Source organism: Bombus impatiens, unplaced genomic scaffold, assembly GCF_000188095.3.
Source record: "Bombus impatiens unplaced genomic scaffold, BIMP_2.2 scf_0418, whole genome shotgun sequence".
Lineage (NCBI taxonomy): Eukaryota > Metazoa > Arthropoda > Insecta > Hymenoptera > Apidae > Bombus > Bombus impatiens.
This window is the reverse complement of record NT_176837.1, coordinates 500610-518478: the sequence shown is the minus strand read 5'-3', so window position 1 is coordinate 518478 and position 17869 is coordinate 500610. Positions and strand designations below refer to the sequence as shown.

Genomic DNA, 17869 nt, shown 5'->3' with positions numbered 1-17869 from the left:
TTTGTCGTCGAATTACTGACATTGTCTCTTTTCTTATGTCACGAAAATAATATTTGAACCCATCAGAACCATCCAAGTTGAATCTTTTTCATCTAAAAATTCTCCATTTCTTTTTCCAATGCATTCTTTCTTTTGCAAAGCGTAAACATTCTATTTTGTGTTTCGTTATTAACGAAGGTTTCTTTTTCAATCTTAGCCTCTTAATATCTTTGCAGGATAATAAAACTCGACGAACACTTGAAATACTGGCACTAAGAAGATAGTAGAACTCGACGAACACTTGAAACACTGGCGCTAACATTAGATTTTTCCATTATTTGCTTCGTTGTTAACTGCGAGTTGGAAGCTACGCGCAAGATTGCTCGCTTATCACGATCAGATAACGATGACGGTCGACCAGTACTTTTCTTTTTGCTATAATCTTCAACATTTTTAAAGAAATTGTGTATTACTTTACGACTTCTTCTTATTATTTTCGATATTTTTGTTACTGATAACTGTTGCTGTTTTAGTTCAAGAATTTCTTTTTTTCAGACTCGTTTAATCTCTTTCCGCGTCCTTTACAAATTTATATAACATTGTACTATAATCTTTACTCGTTGATAGATCATGAACTACTGAGCAATTTCTAAACATATTAACAGAGTGTGTTATCATTTCGTTCTTAAAATAAAACAATTTTTTTTGTCACACACTAAACCTCATAATATTTTTAATTATTTTCAACGAACCGCATATTCTCATGCTCATAATGTTTTTATATTATACGTTACAAACGAAAAACGTTTACACGCGTCATTGAGAAATTAAAGATCGCATACCTGGGTTATCTTTTTGACGAGGAGTGTAAAAGCATTATGGTTAACATATGAAACTTCTAACAATACTCAACATAAAATCCGAATAAATATCTTTTATGATGTGCATTTCCATCATAGTCAGCCTCTTTCTTGGAGATCTACTCATACTTGATTTACAAGTATTTAATAATGATGTTAAATGTTTTTTACCATGATACATTAATAATAAAATACTGCGTATGCTCTGTTGAAGATACTTCTTATATATATATATATCACATTTTTATATGGTTACTTGTGTTGCATCTTATACTTATCAGTGCATAACACAGACTGCTCTTGTTTAATAAGTGTTTTCATCCATACTCTTTACTTCTTCAAATGTTATAAAAAATTATCAATATTGAGCACACTGATACTATTTCTCTCTATAATATCACCAACATTATTGACTACAAAAATATGCATACCTGATAATATAATTGACTATAGATAATGATGATACTCATTGTCTATATCAATTATCATAAGAAAAAATCTATTTTACTTTAAATCTTTAATCATTGTTAATCCATTTCTGATTGGAAAATTGGTGGGTTGGAAGCTCTTGTTGTTTGTAAATTTTTACTTATTTCCCATTCACTCTCTGGATCAGAAGATGTATTTAACACACCCAAAATATCATCTTCTAAAGACATTTCTGATAAATTTTCTATGCTTTGTTGATCTGCATCAGTATATAGAGATTCTGTTACAGCTAAAAGATAAATATTTCATGTGTAATCTATTTATATAATATATATACAATAATCAGTATTTAAAATAACTTACTATCATTGAGGGTGTGTTGAGATAACCATGTGGGTGTATCCCATTCATCAAATTGTAATTTTGTATTATTTTCAATTTCTTCTATAGATAACATTGCATGTGAATCGGAGTCTGTAACGTCAAATATCTCTGTCACTTGCACTTTGTTATTATCATCCATGTAATAATATGCCATTACAGCTTCTTGCTCAGAAGTTACCTATATATTTAAGAAGAAAATTTACATTGTATTGATATTGATTATATATAATCATTAATAAATGTTCGTAGTTTACCTGAAGAATATTTTCAAAAGTATCATCAACAGTTGAAAGATTGGACATATTTATAACACAATTTGACGTATTACTATTATCCTCCCATGGTTGTCTGAAAGATATAAGTTAAAATAAGAAATATCATTTATTAATTAAAAAGTTTTAAAATACTATTAAGATTTATAAACTTACAATTCATTGTATTGTAATGTCAAATTTAGATTTTTCTTATTTTTATATAAATTATCAGTCTTGTCTGCTACTTCCATATCATATATGTCTAAAAAATGAGAAAGATTAATATACAAGAAAATGTTATTTTTTATAATTAGTACAAAAAATAAACAAAATTCTATTTACTTGAGCCATATTCTGTAATGTCTAACTGACATTTAATAGTCTGTGGCACTTGGTAATAGGCATTGATTTTAGGAAATAGCATACATAATTCTTTTAATAAAAATGTTCTTAATTCTAATAGGTTCCTTCGCAATTTAGGCACATTCAAAATAAACCTGAAAATAAAATAAAATATTAATTCATAGACAACTGTTATGAAACTAAGAAAGTATACGCATAGTAAAAAGAATAAGTTACAGAAGCAGAAAGTTAAGATTTTTGACATTAAATGTAAATAATTTAAATAAATAACTTAAATAACTTTTTCACAATTTAAAACATATATTATATATAAATATAAAAAATTCTATTTGCTTGAACCATGTATGTAATGTCTAACTGACATTTAATAGTCTGTGGCACTTAGTACTAGACATTAAGTTTGAGAAATATCATACTTAACTGGTTTAATCAGTCTTGTCTGCTACTTCCATATCATATATGTCTAAAAAATGAGAAAGATTAATATACAAGAAAATGTTATTTTTTATAATTAGTACAAAAAATAAACAAAATTCTATTTACTTGAGCCATATTCTGTAATGTCTAACTGACATTTAATAGTCTGTGGCACTTGGTAATAGGCATTGATTTTAGGAAATAGCATACATAATTCTTTTAATAAAAATGTTCTTAATTCTAATAGGTTCCTTCGCAATTTAGGCACATTCAAAATAAACCTGAAAATAAAATAAAATATTAATTCATAGACAACTGTTATGAAACTAAGAAAGTATACGCATAGTAAAAAGAATAAGTTACAGAAGCAGAAAGTTAAGATTTTTGACATTAAATGTAAATAATTTAAATAAATAACTTAAATAACTTTTTCACAATTTAAAACATATATTATATATAAATATAAAAAATTCTATTTGCTTGAACCATGTATGTAATGTCTAACTGACATTTAATAGTCTGTGGCACTTAGTACTAGACATTAAGTTTGAGAAATATCATACTTAACTAGAAAAATTTATATATATATATATATATATATATATATATATATATACATTTATTATATTTAAAGAGATCTAAAATAATAATGCATTATATGTGAATATATGGAATGAAACTTTATAAAATTCTTATTCAAAGTAATAAGAATTCTATTTATAGTAAGTATTTTCAATTTATGTATTTTCCAATTTCATTTTTCATAATTGTATGTTCAGATAATATATAAGACATTTTATATAGCAATACATAAGAAATGCAAAGCTTACCAAGAAGATGTCATATTATGTCTAGCACATGACATTTGTGGAGATGTATGAAGAATATTGCCAATTATATTGTATTCCAAGGTGTGACTTTCTATCTTGTTACCAATCAGACTATGACCACATGCATAATGTTAAATATGATATTATACATAATCACAATATCAAATAAATAAAAAAAAAATTCATTCAATCAGACAATTAGAATATGAGACAAATTAAGTTATATTTTATCAATTTGGATGATTACGGGAATTTTAATGTAAATATGATTTTAAAGTAATATTACATAGAGTGAAGTTGAAAGGTTGAAAACATAAATCCGATTTCTAATGATAACTAACCATAAAAATTAATAACCAGCATTAGTTAATAGATAGAAAAGATATGAATATACTTACTAATTTTACTACAACAACAAGTCTGTATTTATATATATTATTAATTTTTAATTTAATTATAAATCATTTTAATTACACTATTACTTTAGTAGCATGCAGTTTTAAACAAGCAATATATCATGCATATTAGTTTCTTATTCCATTGATACACACAACTTAATCAAATTATGTAAACATTACAAATGTAATATATATATTAATTATTTTAAAAATAAAAGATTCGTCAAAAAGAAAAAAACAAATGATGCAATGCATAATAATATACTTACTTTGTGAAAGTTGCATATACTACATCTGCTGGCAGTGTACATGGTAGACTAAGTAATGATAAAAGTTTTACACTTCGATGTTTAAATAACCAATTAATGAGACCTTTATTAGCAGAATCAATTGCATCTTGAAATATGGTCATAACTGTTTCAGGTAAATTAGATACTAGCGCTTCCTACAAAATATATGTGTACATTTATGTATAAAAAATATTCTTATTGTAACTTACACTGTACATATTAAAGTTATACCTGTCTATGCATTTTACATTCTAGGCATTCAGGATCATAATCCATGTTATCATCAAGAGTTTCTGAGACTACAAATGTGGACTGTACAGCTAAACATCGGGTACAATTAAGTAAATTATTGCGGTGAAGAAATCTTAATGCATCATCAAAACCTTGTTTACACATGTTTGAGAGCATCTGTAAAGGCAATTATATATTTATAATATATTTAATAATATTAATATAAAACTATATAACTGGTAATATTTATAACTAGTTATAACTAATAACTAATATAACTGGTTATATTTAATAATATTAAAGCTCTTTATGATATTAATGTTTAAATCCTATCTATATAATTTTGTTAATTTTTATTTCTTAATATCCTTTTTATGTTATCTTATCTATGTTATTTTATTTCTTTAATATCCTCTCTATGTTACAAGTACTTCATATAAACTTACCTCTAGATTTGGTGGGAAAAGTATTCTTGCAAACCTATATATATTTTGTCTTGAAAGCTCAATACTTGTATTGGCAAGATTGACCTATTAATTATAAATGTTCATTTATTATATTTTACATACGATTTAGTAATCTATTCTTTAGTAATCTAGTAATTTAATCTTAGCAAGAACAGTTATTTATTCAATTTAAATATTTCGTAAATTATCTGAATAATCATAAGTAACTTACATGGAAAAGTTGGGAAGAAACATCTCTAGGGCAAATATCACTTTCCCCACAAAAAGGACTAATTGTAATAGTATTTTCATCAAGTGTAGGAAGATTATCACTAAAACCACCATCCATATATCTAACACCATGAAATCTTGGTGGTAAGAGACCAGAAAAAATTGGGACAAATGCACTAGCCAATAATGCCTATAAAAGAAAAGTTTCAATATTACAAACTTAAATTTATATAAATTTTTAGTTATATAAATTATATGAATTTTAACATGAATATTGTTTTACCTGCAATAAATCTTCCTTAGACGAGAATTGTGAAACAATTACATTTCTTCCGTCGTATACTCTTGTTAAGGAAACGTGAAGCTTGCCGCTAACACGAATATGAGCATCATTAGGCAGATGCTGGAACAAGGATAATATTTCGTTATATATTAAAATATTAACAACAAGAGTTCATCTTAGAAATGTCTATTGCTGTATTTAATAACTTTAAAAGTGTAAATACTATATATGTTATTTTTGCAAAATTCGAATATTTATATTCATTTTAAATTATAGTTAATGATATGTACCTTCTGTAAACTTTCTAACAATATCTCCTGTACATTAAATGATGGACTAAATGGACCAAGAGTTCGTTGTCGTGCTTCACGCGCAACGCGTAATACGTTACTTGTGATCTCTCCTATAAAAAATGTGTGCTTATAATTATTATAGGGAACAATAACTAGGAATAACTTAAAGTAAATTATAGAAATAAATCTCATTAATTAAAAATTAATTATATTAAGATTTACTTGCATAAACTCCGTTTAAGTAGAAATTTCATTTAAATCGTATATAGCGATCTATGCAATCTGATGTAGTTAAAAACAGATCATTTATTTGTCTTTTTCCATCATAAAATGGGAAAAAGCTATAAATTGTTTTGTTCAATTATAAGATAGGAAAAATAAGAAACTTTGAGTTGTTCTTGATATTTTCACTTACAGCTTCATATTTACACATTTTTTTATTTTTTTCAAAAATCCTTAGAAGTTTTTATTACATTAACTTAACATATTTTTCGAGATAAATTTAGTATATTTTTATACCTGACGTAAATAAGAAGCAAATACCACTGATGTATTTATCTTATCCCGAATTTACAATATACTTCAATTATATCAAGATTAAATTGATTGTGATATATACATATCCCTATATCACAAATATAAATACACGCAAAATTATATCTATAGGGTGTGTTCATTTATAAGCTGTGAAAAAATATATGTATATAGGGTCAGAAAAATGAATGAATTTATATTATGAATTAACTAATATTATAAGAATATAAAATCGATATTTTTGCATATTTATTTAGCATTAATACATCAGCCAATTTATACGATTTAACGCTATGAAGCCTCATAATGAATACAGATTGTATGTAGAATTTCATAACTTCTACTATCGTTTTACATTATACTTCCATTATACAACGTTGAATCTACCTAAATTATCTTACAGTTTCAAAGTTAGACATACTTCCTACATTTATTACATGATCGCAGTTACAGTTCGTTTAAAAGTATACTATTTGGTTAATGACTTAATGATTAAAAAAATGGACAAAAATATGATAAATTCTTATCCGGCAATGTTATAATTTTCACTTTTTTCACTTTTTATAAACTCATTATACTATGTTCCTGAAAATTACCATTTAAAATTGTTCATAACATTAAACATTTAATATCTCATCTAGAAATCGTGAAAATAAAGTAAACATAATTTTTATCTATGCACGAAACGTTGAATGCAAGATAATAACTAAAAGTGAACATTTCTATTATAGGTAGATAGAATGTGATTATCATGCCAACAGATAGGATTAAAAACGACAATAAAAGATCCTTATATTAAGTTATTGCAAAAAGAGAACAGAAATATAATAGATTGAGAAAGTTCTATTCAATTCGAACTATAAAATATTTGACATTGCTGATAACTCTTCAGAGGCTACAGATAAATTATTATCAAATGTATCTTAGATCGGCAAGGGCAACACGATAAGAAAATCTTACGAAGTAAAGACCTTAAACCTATAAAATTCGGAAAAATGTCCAGTTTGAAATCTATGATTTATTACACCAATAACGATACACCAGTATGAAAACTTTTTAAAATCATTAGGGAATAAATTTATTGCTGCTAGGGATTATAATGTCAAGCATAAATTATGGGGATTACAAACTAACACACCGCAGATGAAATGTTAGAACAAGCTATACGATTCTTATAGACCTCCCATCCAAACCAATGTACACAAACGTAACAAATCACCTATACAACAATAGCACTAATTAGGCTCAATTTAAAAAATACCTAGAAGCTAAATGAATAATAATATACCTCTAGATACCTCAAGTTGAATAGCCACCAAACCAGTAGAAAATGATAGAAATTATCTATCCTTCCCGGCTTATACATTGCAGAAAATTAAGTTTAAACGTAAATCGAAAAGTAGTTGGCAAAAACATAAAACACAGCTCAACAAAAGCAGATTAAACGCCATCATTAAAGAAGAACAATTAATCCCAAATCATTGCAATATAGAGTTTCACGAATACATAATGAAATTATCACCCAATGAAGACATGAACTATTCACTCTGGAAAGCTACCAAAAAGAAAGCATCTACATGATAAATATTCAAAACACTACTAAAACAATTTACCAAATATCCTTCTTGGACAAATTGTAAAGTGCATTAGAGTTATAGAAGGATAGAAAGGAAAACGATTTATTACACGATTACAAAACCTTCTGGGAATACTAAAAAATACCCTCTGGCAATGCTGAATAGAGCCCTTAAATACTCCTATACGAAGAAAAACAAATTCTTTAAGCTGCTGATTCACAATGTAAAGTTTGGAGCGATTCTTACTACGAACTACCTGGTTAAAATCTCTAACATCGTAACATGAAAGAGAGATTGTGAGAGAGATCATAATATAAAAGATAGTTCGATATTTTATAACATAAATATAATTTTGCGTGATTAATGAAAATAGATGCAGCCGCATCAATTTCACGGATTCCGTGGATTAGCATTATTTTGTAAAATAGAGTGGTCAATTCTTATGTATTCATATATATATATATATAGGAATCATATAGTAATCATATATATATATATATTCATATATATAGCCTTATCTTTTATCGTATGAATTGGCATTGCCTTTCTACAAAAACAAACATTCCTTTGTTTGCTTAACATGTTGCATGGTATTGATGTTATCAATACCAGAAGGGAATAGTTTATTTTCTGACTAGGACACTTAAATCATGACGCTTTGATAATTGGCATTTTTAATGAGAGAAACTACAATAATCTTTTTAACTAAAAGATGTTATTCTTTAAAGAAAAACATTCTTTCATTCGTTTTAGAATAAATGTCTTGATTTTTCTTCATAAAAAATTTATCGAGATATATCATCGACATATCGATTATCTTAGCATAAAAAAGAACAAGAATAATAGGTCATTGTTTTTTTAAATTTCGACGCAGTTTTAGATTACCAGCCGCGTTCAATCCTCATATCAAATTACTCGTCTGTATTTGCTGATATTAATTAGACTTTAACCATTTTTTTCGCGATAACAAAAATCCTGAATAATGGAAATAATTGATATTATCGAGCTGTTTGCATACCACGCGTGTATATTTCTTACAGTTAATTTAAAAATTTCCATTTTTTCTAAACATGAATGACATGTTACAGTTTATATAACAAATATAGTAAATATGCATCTTAGAGACCATGTAGTTATATAAGTTGAATAGATGTACTAATTTTTTTCAATAATAACCTTAATATATAAATATCGTAAAAAAATGGGACTGAAGTACATAATTGTTTTCCTTAATAAAGATTATAATAAGTACTACGTTTTGCATATTTTACATATTTTCGTATATTCTATGTATTGTCACATCTTCAAATTTTCCATAGATGAATAAAAGTCCGCATTACATATTCATATAAGAATATTGAAAAAGTAGTATACCTATCACAAATAGTACAGAATTACAATCATTTCTTAATTTACTCTGTAGCTATACTCTTATTCTAGGTATACGAACCAATATTTCATTATTTCTCTGTATCTGAAGTGTTAAATATGTATTATGCACTAGCTGTCGAACATGTTTCGTTTCCAGGATATGTATGTATATTGTTTTAAATGCTTCGTAGCTGCATCACTTATCGCTTATTACAAACGTATTCATGTATATTTAATATACGTGTTATATAGTAGTTGCATTAATCTGGAAACGACCTTAAATGTGTCTTTTCGGTAGGATAACATTGTGAAAACGTTTACGTCATAGATTATACACGTGATTATAGAATGCTGTCATGCATAAGTATCAGTAATAAAATTATCATACATTAAAATTACGAGCATATATACATATAAATTGTGATTGACTTAATTAATATTTTCAATATGATCGAGTTATTTAATACTGATTCTTTAAATACATATGAATGAACATTAAATGTTACTTTAATTAAAAATCATATATTGTAATCAAAATAATATTTAATGCTTGATTGCATATATACATTACACATAAAAGATCTATATTGAGAAAATTCAAAATATGAATAAATAATTTTTTCGAAAATGTTGGATTCATTTATTAAAGAAGCATATTAACAATGGAATTTGATAAGACTGATTGCTACATGTATAGTAATAGTATACAATAATACACATACATATTTGAATCACCGTTTCGAAACAAATACCATCTATCTTTTTGCGATTTAATATTAACTTATTAATATCGAGACTGATTTGTATATGTATAACTATGTCTTTGATCTGTTATCGCTATATGTATTATAATTCCATATAGAGTGATACGGAAGTAATGACGCTAGAAAGATATCAGGCGATATTGTTAATTTGATAAATAAATATGTGATGTGTATTGAAGGAAATGAAATTTAATCAAATAACTGGTAAATATTTTTGAAATTAAAGATGTAAACACATAAAACGTAAACTATGTAATATGTGTGTGAACCAAATTAATCTTTCTCCATTTTAACATTGGATATTTCATATAAATCTTTCGCACATATATTAGCATTTATTGGCTAACAAGTCGAAAATCCAAATTAAGCACAAAAATAAATTAAAAATATACAAAACGATCATAAAACCTACGGAATACCACTATGGGGAACAGCAGCAATGAGCCATATAAGCAAAATAGAGACTATGCAAACTAAAATTCTTAGAACAATAGTAAACATCCCATGGTACGTTAGAAACGAGGATATTCGGAAAGACCTGGGAATGCCAAAGGACAAGGAGATTAGCAGATGAGTAAGAAGGTAAAAAGAAAGATTAGCAACGCACCCGAACCGACTGGCAGCGGAAACGGTCGGCGCATCAAACATAAAAAGAAGATTAAAAAGGAAACACCCAACAGATCTCACAAAGGATATAATCTAATAAACACGAAAGTGGTACCCCGCTGGGGGTAGCCACCCACATGATAATCAAACAGCCAAAAAATTCTACCAAATGTCCAAATTGGACAAATTGTGAATGTAAACAACTAAATAAAAAAAAAAGAAATATATTAGCATTTTATGTATATTACGTATATGTCACAAGACGTATATGTTTTAATGACTCTATATGTAAAACATATTTGTACCCGTATCGTCTATAAAAAATGTTCCACGTAATACATACTTATTCCAAAACATTTCCAAAGGATATATAAAATTATAATACATTTTATTCGTACCATGTTTGTTGTTCTTATTATTTAAAATGTTTCAACAACTATGTAATACTAATCGTAAATATTTAACTATGCGTTATCAGGTATTTATTATTATTACGAAATATTATGTATTACGAAAGCATCGGATTTCTAGTTGGCCATGGTACTGTACTACAAGATAGGATGTAAACACAACAGTGAATTTATAAGCGGATATATATACATACGAAACGATTAAGAATTTTCGCAGTCTATATATTCTGTGCGTTTACATATTTATTCCCCATTTATATTAAAAATCTTCAGAGAGTACTTTTTAACAACATTTATATAGTTTTTCAAACGATTATTTTGATATTTATCACCAATTATAAATCTTCATCTTATAAATTTTTTGAGTAAATTTTTTGAGAAATTATTGCAATGTTTTGATTAGAAGATTAAATGAAATTACTTTTATATTCCAGCTTAAAAATATTTGATAAAATATTTTACCATTGTGAGATTTACTAAAATAAAAAATACTTCTCTTTTACACAAAGTGATAAGTTTTTATTACAATAAAAAATTTTCAGTAATGCGCAATAACTAATGCCAATATGCCTGTTATAATTGCTTCTATTATATTGTATATTTATTCTCAGGCTTACTACAAAGAAAAGCATTTGATAAGTGTTCTTGTTACTACTTCCCATTTGCTTATTCTATGCTTGACCTAATTATGAGATTCATTTCCAGCATTACCAAGTTCATACAGCTTCTATCAATAATTTTGAAATTTTATAAACAATAGGAAATGTAATATAGAGACAAGCAGAAGTGAAATAAATTATATTTAGCTGCATATAGTGAAATAAGGATTTTGAGATTTTAAAATATAATTACAATAATTACGTTTTATAAATTTTATATCATTTATTCACATAAGTAAAAAGAATATCATTTATATGGTCTATATAACAAATTAGTAATGATGCTTGAAAAATGTTAAAATTTATAATCGTTATTTAAGATTTATTTAGGAAATATAAAAACTGATGAAAGTCAATTTTGACAGCTATATTTTTTACATTAACAGCACATGAACATAACCTTAAGTATATATTGAGTTGCAACATCGTCATATTTTATATTAAAGGAGTGAATAAAGATATTTACGGTTTAATTACAGCGTGAAATCACCGGAGCCACCGGGACAATTTGTTTAACATGCGCGCAATGGATACAAAACGTAAGATCGTGTAATATCAGAAAGTCAATAAATCGAACCATAACATTGAAAAAAACTAATTATTTAAGATACTATATATCTGGTAGATATATATAAACAAAGGAGTTCACTTACCGAGGGGTAAATCACAAAGAAGACAACAAGCAGCGATAGCACCAGCCGATGCACCACTAATCTTATCCAAAAGTAAATGTGGAGCGTATTTCTTAAAGCACACTGCTACACCAACATGGTAAATACCAAGGAAACCGCAACCAGCAAACGATAAATTCATTTCGGAATTCTCTTATACTTTATGTCGTTTATTGTTAATTCGTTTAGATCGATTGTCAAGGATAATCATATGATAAATAAAAAATACTGATTCCCTTTCTTCGGCACTATGAACATCGCACATAAAGAAAGACAGTATGAACGACGTACTTCGCACGACGTCCGCGTTTCAACTATTAGTAGTCCTTTGCAGCAGCAACAATAGTCTCCCGAAACTCTTGAGTCTAATCTTGAATACGATTGAAAAAAAAAATACATGATGTTACAAACAGCCAGAGAGATAATACACATTTGATGACGTACGGTTTGTAAATACTTGCCAAGTTCCTGATTGGTCGATTTTAATCACATCCCAATGGTGTGGTGATAGCCCCGCCCACTCAGCGTTCTTAAACTCATTCAATGTGTAATACATATTTCTACAGGTGCACGTGTTTTCCCAACAATATGATTGTCTTAAAATGCGTTCATGCTCATTTAATAAATAATGTTTGACAAATCGTATTATGATTATTTAATGTAAATAAAATTTACTGAAATGACAATTAATGTCCTTTTTTATATAAAATATTCTTTCTTATATATTTTTTTAAATATTGCATTTATGTTATGCAATTATTAGCAATTTTTCAATTTTTACGTATAAATATAGAATTTAATTGACAAAAATAGAATTTTTATTTGTATTAATCTAATGAATATAATAAATAATTGATCTGAATAAAGTCCATGGTACAAGAGAATATTATAAGAATATTATAAGAATTTATTATAAGAATATTATAATAATATATTATAATAATATAACAATACTAATTTAATATATAAATATAATAATATAAGAAATATTATAATATGAGAGAATGTATTGGGTTGGCAACTAAGTGATTGCGGATTTTGTCAATACCACCCAATGGCAAATAGTTGCCAGCCCAATATTTCTTATTAACAGTTAAATGACTTATGGAATTTTATGTTATGAAACTGTAAAATCATAATCAGATACTTCCTAGTTTGTTTTGGTAATCAATGAAAAATATAGATTTGAAAATGATTATTATCAAAGAAGAAATTTCTCTCACGAATGCTATTAATTAATGTATGTATTAAACAAATGGTGTTACTAGATTTATATTTAAGTTAATTTTAGTATTATTTAAAAGTAAATAGTCAAAATATTATAAATAAAATTTTATTTTATCTTGTACTTGGTTAAATTGTAATTGGTCTTGTAATTGGTCAACCATTTAGACTTCATTTAGGATTGGTTCGTTTTGTAAATAACAGTTGATTATGAATTGATACGGTTTTTAAGCATTTTCTATTTTGCGTAAGAAAGTTATACTTTATATTATGAATTATATTGATTTCATAAATATAGCATTTTTAATGTAAACGCTTCTTAAATTACGGCTTAATTGTACATTATCTTGAAAATTAAGTTTAACCTTGAATTTACTTGGCATACCATATATGTTTCCTATTTTGTTTCTTGAAAATTTATGTTTGATAAAAGATGCTTGGTGTATTTTATTATAGCTTTTTATATATTAAATAAGATACTTTATAAAAATAAATTTCAAAATTAATACCAATTATTTGATATTTAAAAACCATATAAATTTTAACTAACTGTTAAAAATTACAATATAGATTTTAAAACAAACTACGTATTACAAAGGAAGAAGACATTAATAGTACATGAAATTTTCCGATTAGAAAAAAAAAGAGAGAGGAGAAAAGACAAGAGAAATTGCATACCGAATTATAAATATCACATTAAATTTAAGCAGTTCCAGTTTCAGTGTATGTTTTTTGACATTTTCGTATATGACATATAACGATATAACCAATAAATGACTATATGACTTAAAATAATTTAAGAGAAAAACAAAGTTGAATACAATGGATGAAAACGTACAAACATTACATGGGATTCATGGAAATTCCAATGTATCAAATGAAATAATTTATCATGCAGTATACATACCTGAAGAAAACATTGATTCTTCAATAGAGAACAGTATTAAAGGTAAATATATAAAAATAAAGAGTTATCTTGTTATTTTTTTATAATCTTGCAACTATTATTTGAATGAAGTAAATAATTCACATTTAATTATTATAGAAAATATTCGAGTTTATCAAGACAAAGCAGAAGCTTTAAAAGTAATTAAAGAATTTAAAACTGGTCGTCTGAAATCATTTAAAAAAAGATCAGAAGCTGAAGAGTATGCTCAAACTGGCTTTGAAAAATCAAATTATGTGAATAGTACCTTAATAAATGCAACTGTACCTGTAGTGGAAGAAAAATCAAATAATTTTAAAGCTCCACGATCTCAAGATCTGATATGTTTTAAAAAATTAATTAAAGATGGAGATTTATATGCTGTAAAAACTACAGTATGGGGAAATCCGCGTTACTTAATTGGTAGTGGAGATACACCTGCAATTCTGCAAGTGAGTTTATAATTTATAATCATGTTTAAGAAAGGTATAAATTATCTAATATGCATGTATAATGCTATATTTTTTCATTATTACTTATTATAGGAAGGATGCCGTTATAATGCATTACATATTGCAGTTAGGGCAGACAGACCTGATATGTGTGAGTTAATATTAAACACTGTTGGAAACACAGACTTCATAAAGTTACTTTATGGTGATGAATGCAAGAGTTATGTGGATCGTGCACAAATTATGTTAGATTTATATTTAAACACACCTGACAAGGGATTAAATGAAACTCCATTACACTTTGCAGTCAAATTTGGTTTAAAAAATGTAGTTCGAATTCTTGTTTCATATCCATGTTGTATAAAGACATTACCAAATAAATATAAACAACTACCAATAGATGTACGTAATAAAATATTTAAAACTTTTCTATTATTGCTTTTGATTTATAATCTTTTATTATTTTCTATATATTTTTGTAATTACCACTATAATATATGTTAATTTAGTTTGTGTTAATATTACAGATAATTTGTACTAGAACATGTCAAGAAGATGAAGGATTAAAAAAAGAAATACGTTTGCTACTAGAAGATCAGTATTATGTACCTGTATTAAGATCAGATGATAATACATTACAACCTGTGATTGGGGAACCTTTCTCTCCTACTAATCTTTTGGTATGTTACAATATTTCAATTTATATTGTATGTCTATAATATTTTATGTGGATAATATTTTTGTAGAGTTTAAATACCGATCCAATTAGTCCACGTTTAGAAGTACGTGCGTTTGCTGGACCAATGACAAAATCTCGGGCATTAGAATTTAGAAAAAAGTGGAAAACGCCACCGCGTCTTCGTATGACTCCTATTAAAAAAACTGATGATGAATCTAATGCTATAGATAGTCCCACTAATAATTTAGCTTTAAGATTACAAGATGTAGAAAAGGGACTTGAACGAGTTGGAAGGTATATTTCATAGTAAATTTTAAGATTTATCATAATCATTAAAGATTAAAAAAGAGAATTACAAACCCAATTTAATTTACAATTTAATTTTTAGAGACTTGGCAGAAGAGTACCAAGTATCATGGAAGGAATATTGGCTATTTTTAAACGATTTTGCAGATTTTCGTACTAAGGAAGGTTTAATAAAACTTGAAAAATATTTAGAACATAAATTTCAGAATCAGTTACTTCATCATAACCAGGTACAACAAATATTCATTGAATTTTTAACACTGTTACGTCGGGCGACACTCTACCTAGACCAGGCCATACACCGCAGGTCAGATGGGAACCAGATGTCCGCTCATCCTTATTGCGTACCCTCAATAGTCTTAAGGACTCATCATAAATCTCAGTAATTTGCCAGCTAAGGTCCTTCAGGTCGAACAAATATCTTTGTTTCTAAATCATTTTCTGTAGATTATTGTCTAGCAAATTACTGAGATTTATAATGGGTCTTTAAGACGCAATAAGGATGAGCGGACATCTGGTTCCCATCTGGCCCATAGTGTATGGCTTGGTCTAGGTAGAGTGTCGCCCGACGTAACAGTGGTGAGTGTTTGTATGTTAGGTTATGTCCTTTGTGAGATCTGTTGGGTGTTTCCTTTTTAATCTTCTTTTTATGTTTGATGCGCCGACCGTTTCCGCTGCCAGCCAGTTCGGGTGCGTTGCTATTCTTTTTCTGTACCTTCTTGCACATCTGTTAATCTCCTCCTTGACCGTTGGTATTCTCAGGTCTTTCTGAATGTCCTCGTTTCTAACGTACCATGGCGCGTTTGCTATTGTTCTGAGTATTTTAGATTGCATTGCCTCTATTTTGGTTATGTGGCTCATTGCTGCTGTTCCCCATAGTGCTATTCCGTATGTCCAGATTGGTTTTATGACCATTTTATATATTTGGTCTAGGTTGAGTATCGCCCGATGTAACAAACATTCATTAAAAATTATTATACTTCTTACATAATTTTTTCACAGACATCAAATGAGAACCTAATTAATTCAAACGAAAATTCACAAACGAAATCGCAAATTGATGAAATAGATTACTTATATAATAAATTACAATCATGGTCATTGCTTACATCAAATGGTGAAGAACAAAATAATGTAGGTAAGTCTAGAATGCTTTATAATCAAAATTCATATTAAAGTATGCAATAAAAAGTATCTATAAATATGACGTTTTATTTTTTTCTTTAGATGAACTAGAATTTTTTACACCGCCATCATCACCAAAATTAACGGTAGATAATTCAGATGATGAAATGCAAAATGCAGAGGAAGGACATGGGACATTTCTAGAAGGGTAAAATATCACATGAAAATAAATATTGTTTTAGCAAAATAACTATTTTATATAAACACATTATAATTACTATACATATATATTTCCGTTATTTATTATTTTATAGGCCAGTGCCAACAAAGTTAGATCATGCTGTTTATAATGCAGTATCAACATCACTTAATTCCATTACATATCCAAACATATATCGTTGGCAACATGACATGCAACTTGCTATGAAGCGTGATTTACATAGGTATCGATCTTTTATCTTTCTATACTTGTAAGAAGTAACTAATATTATATTTTTTACAATAATATAATACAAATTATAATTTGTTATTTTTCTAATTACATAGGTATTAATTATTAATACAATCTAATTTGTTGTTATTTTCAGAAAAAATAGCATAAGGGGAATTAGAAGAAAATTGATTATGAATTTTTAGATATGTGAGATATCAAGATGTTAAACGATGTAAAAACTAAAACTATAAAAAATTTTTATATTACACACAATAAGAGTTATTTGTTAAATAACATTAATATACTTCAAAACTTATTTTAAGTGTACTAAAAAGCGATATATTTTCATAAAATTTTATATATGATTAAAATAATTTATGAAAATTTTATATATTGTTTTGTAAACTACCATTTATCGTTAAATTTATATATGTAAGGGCGTTAT

General features: G+C 27.0%; 2 protein-coding genes across 3 annotated transcripts; one reads left to right on the top strand and one right to left on the bottom strand.

The window, feature by feature from the left end:
* Window positions 1-1017: 1017 nt before the first annotated feature.
* LOC100747930 (1-acylglycerol-3-phosphate O-acyltransferase Pnpla3) lies at window positions 1018-12748 on the bottom strand. 2 transcript variants are annotated; one of them, XM_003490328.4, is made up of 13 exons: window positions 12263-12748; window positions 5686-5798; window positions 5396-5515; window positions 5114-5302; window positions 4882-4965; window positions 4436-4612; window positions 4184-4359; window positions 3517-3627; window positions 2813-2967; window positions 2081-2168; window positions 1907-2000; window positions 1632-1830; window positions 1018-1557 (listed from the first exon to the last, which is right to left on the bottom strand). In XM_003490328.4, the coding sequence occupies exons 1-13, from the start codon at window positions 12420-12422 to the stop codon at window positions 1367-1369; spliced, it is 1857 nt and encodes a 618-aa protein (XP_003490376.1). In that variant the 5' UTR covers window positions 12423-12748; the 3' UTR covers window positions 1018-1366. The 2 variants fall into 2 exon arrangements, with proteins under 2 accessions (XP_003490376.1, XP_003490377.1); XM_003490329.4 differs by lacking the exon at window positions 3517-3627 and having other exon boundaries at window positions 12263-12745.
* A 1246-nt stretch (window positions 12749-13994) lies between these two features.
* Window positions 13995-17813, top strand: LOC100746144 (ankyrin repeat and LEM domain-containing protein 2). The gene is made up of 10 exons (XM_003490313.4): window positions 13995-14453; window positions 14550-14881; window positions 14975-15283; window positions 15409-15561; window positions 15628-15854; window positions 15949-16096; window positions 16869-17004; window positions 17094-17199; window positions 17306-17434; window positions 17579-17813. Exons 1-10 carry the CDS (start codon window positions 14327-14329, stop codon window positions 17625-17627), a joined length of 1716 nt encoding a protein of 571 aa, XP_003490361.1. The 5' UTR covers window positions 13995-14326; the 3' UTR covers window positions 17628-17813.
* Window positions 17814-17869: the final 56 nt, after the last annotated feature.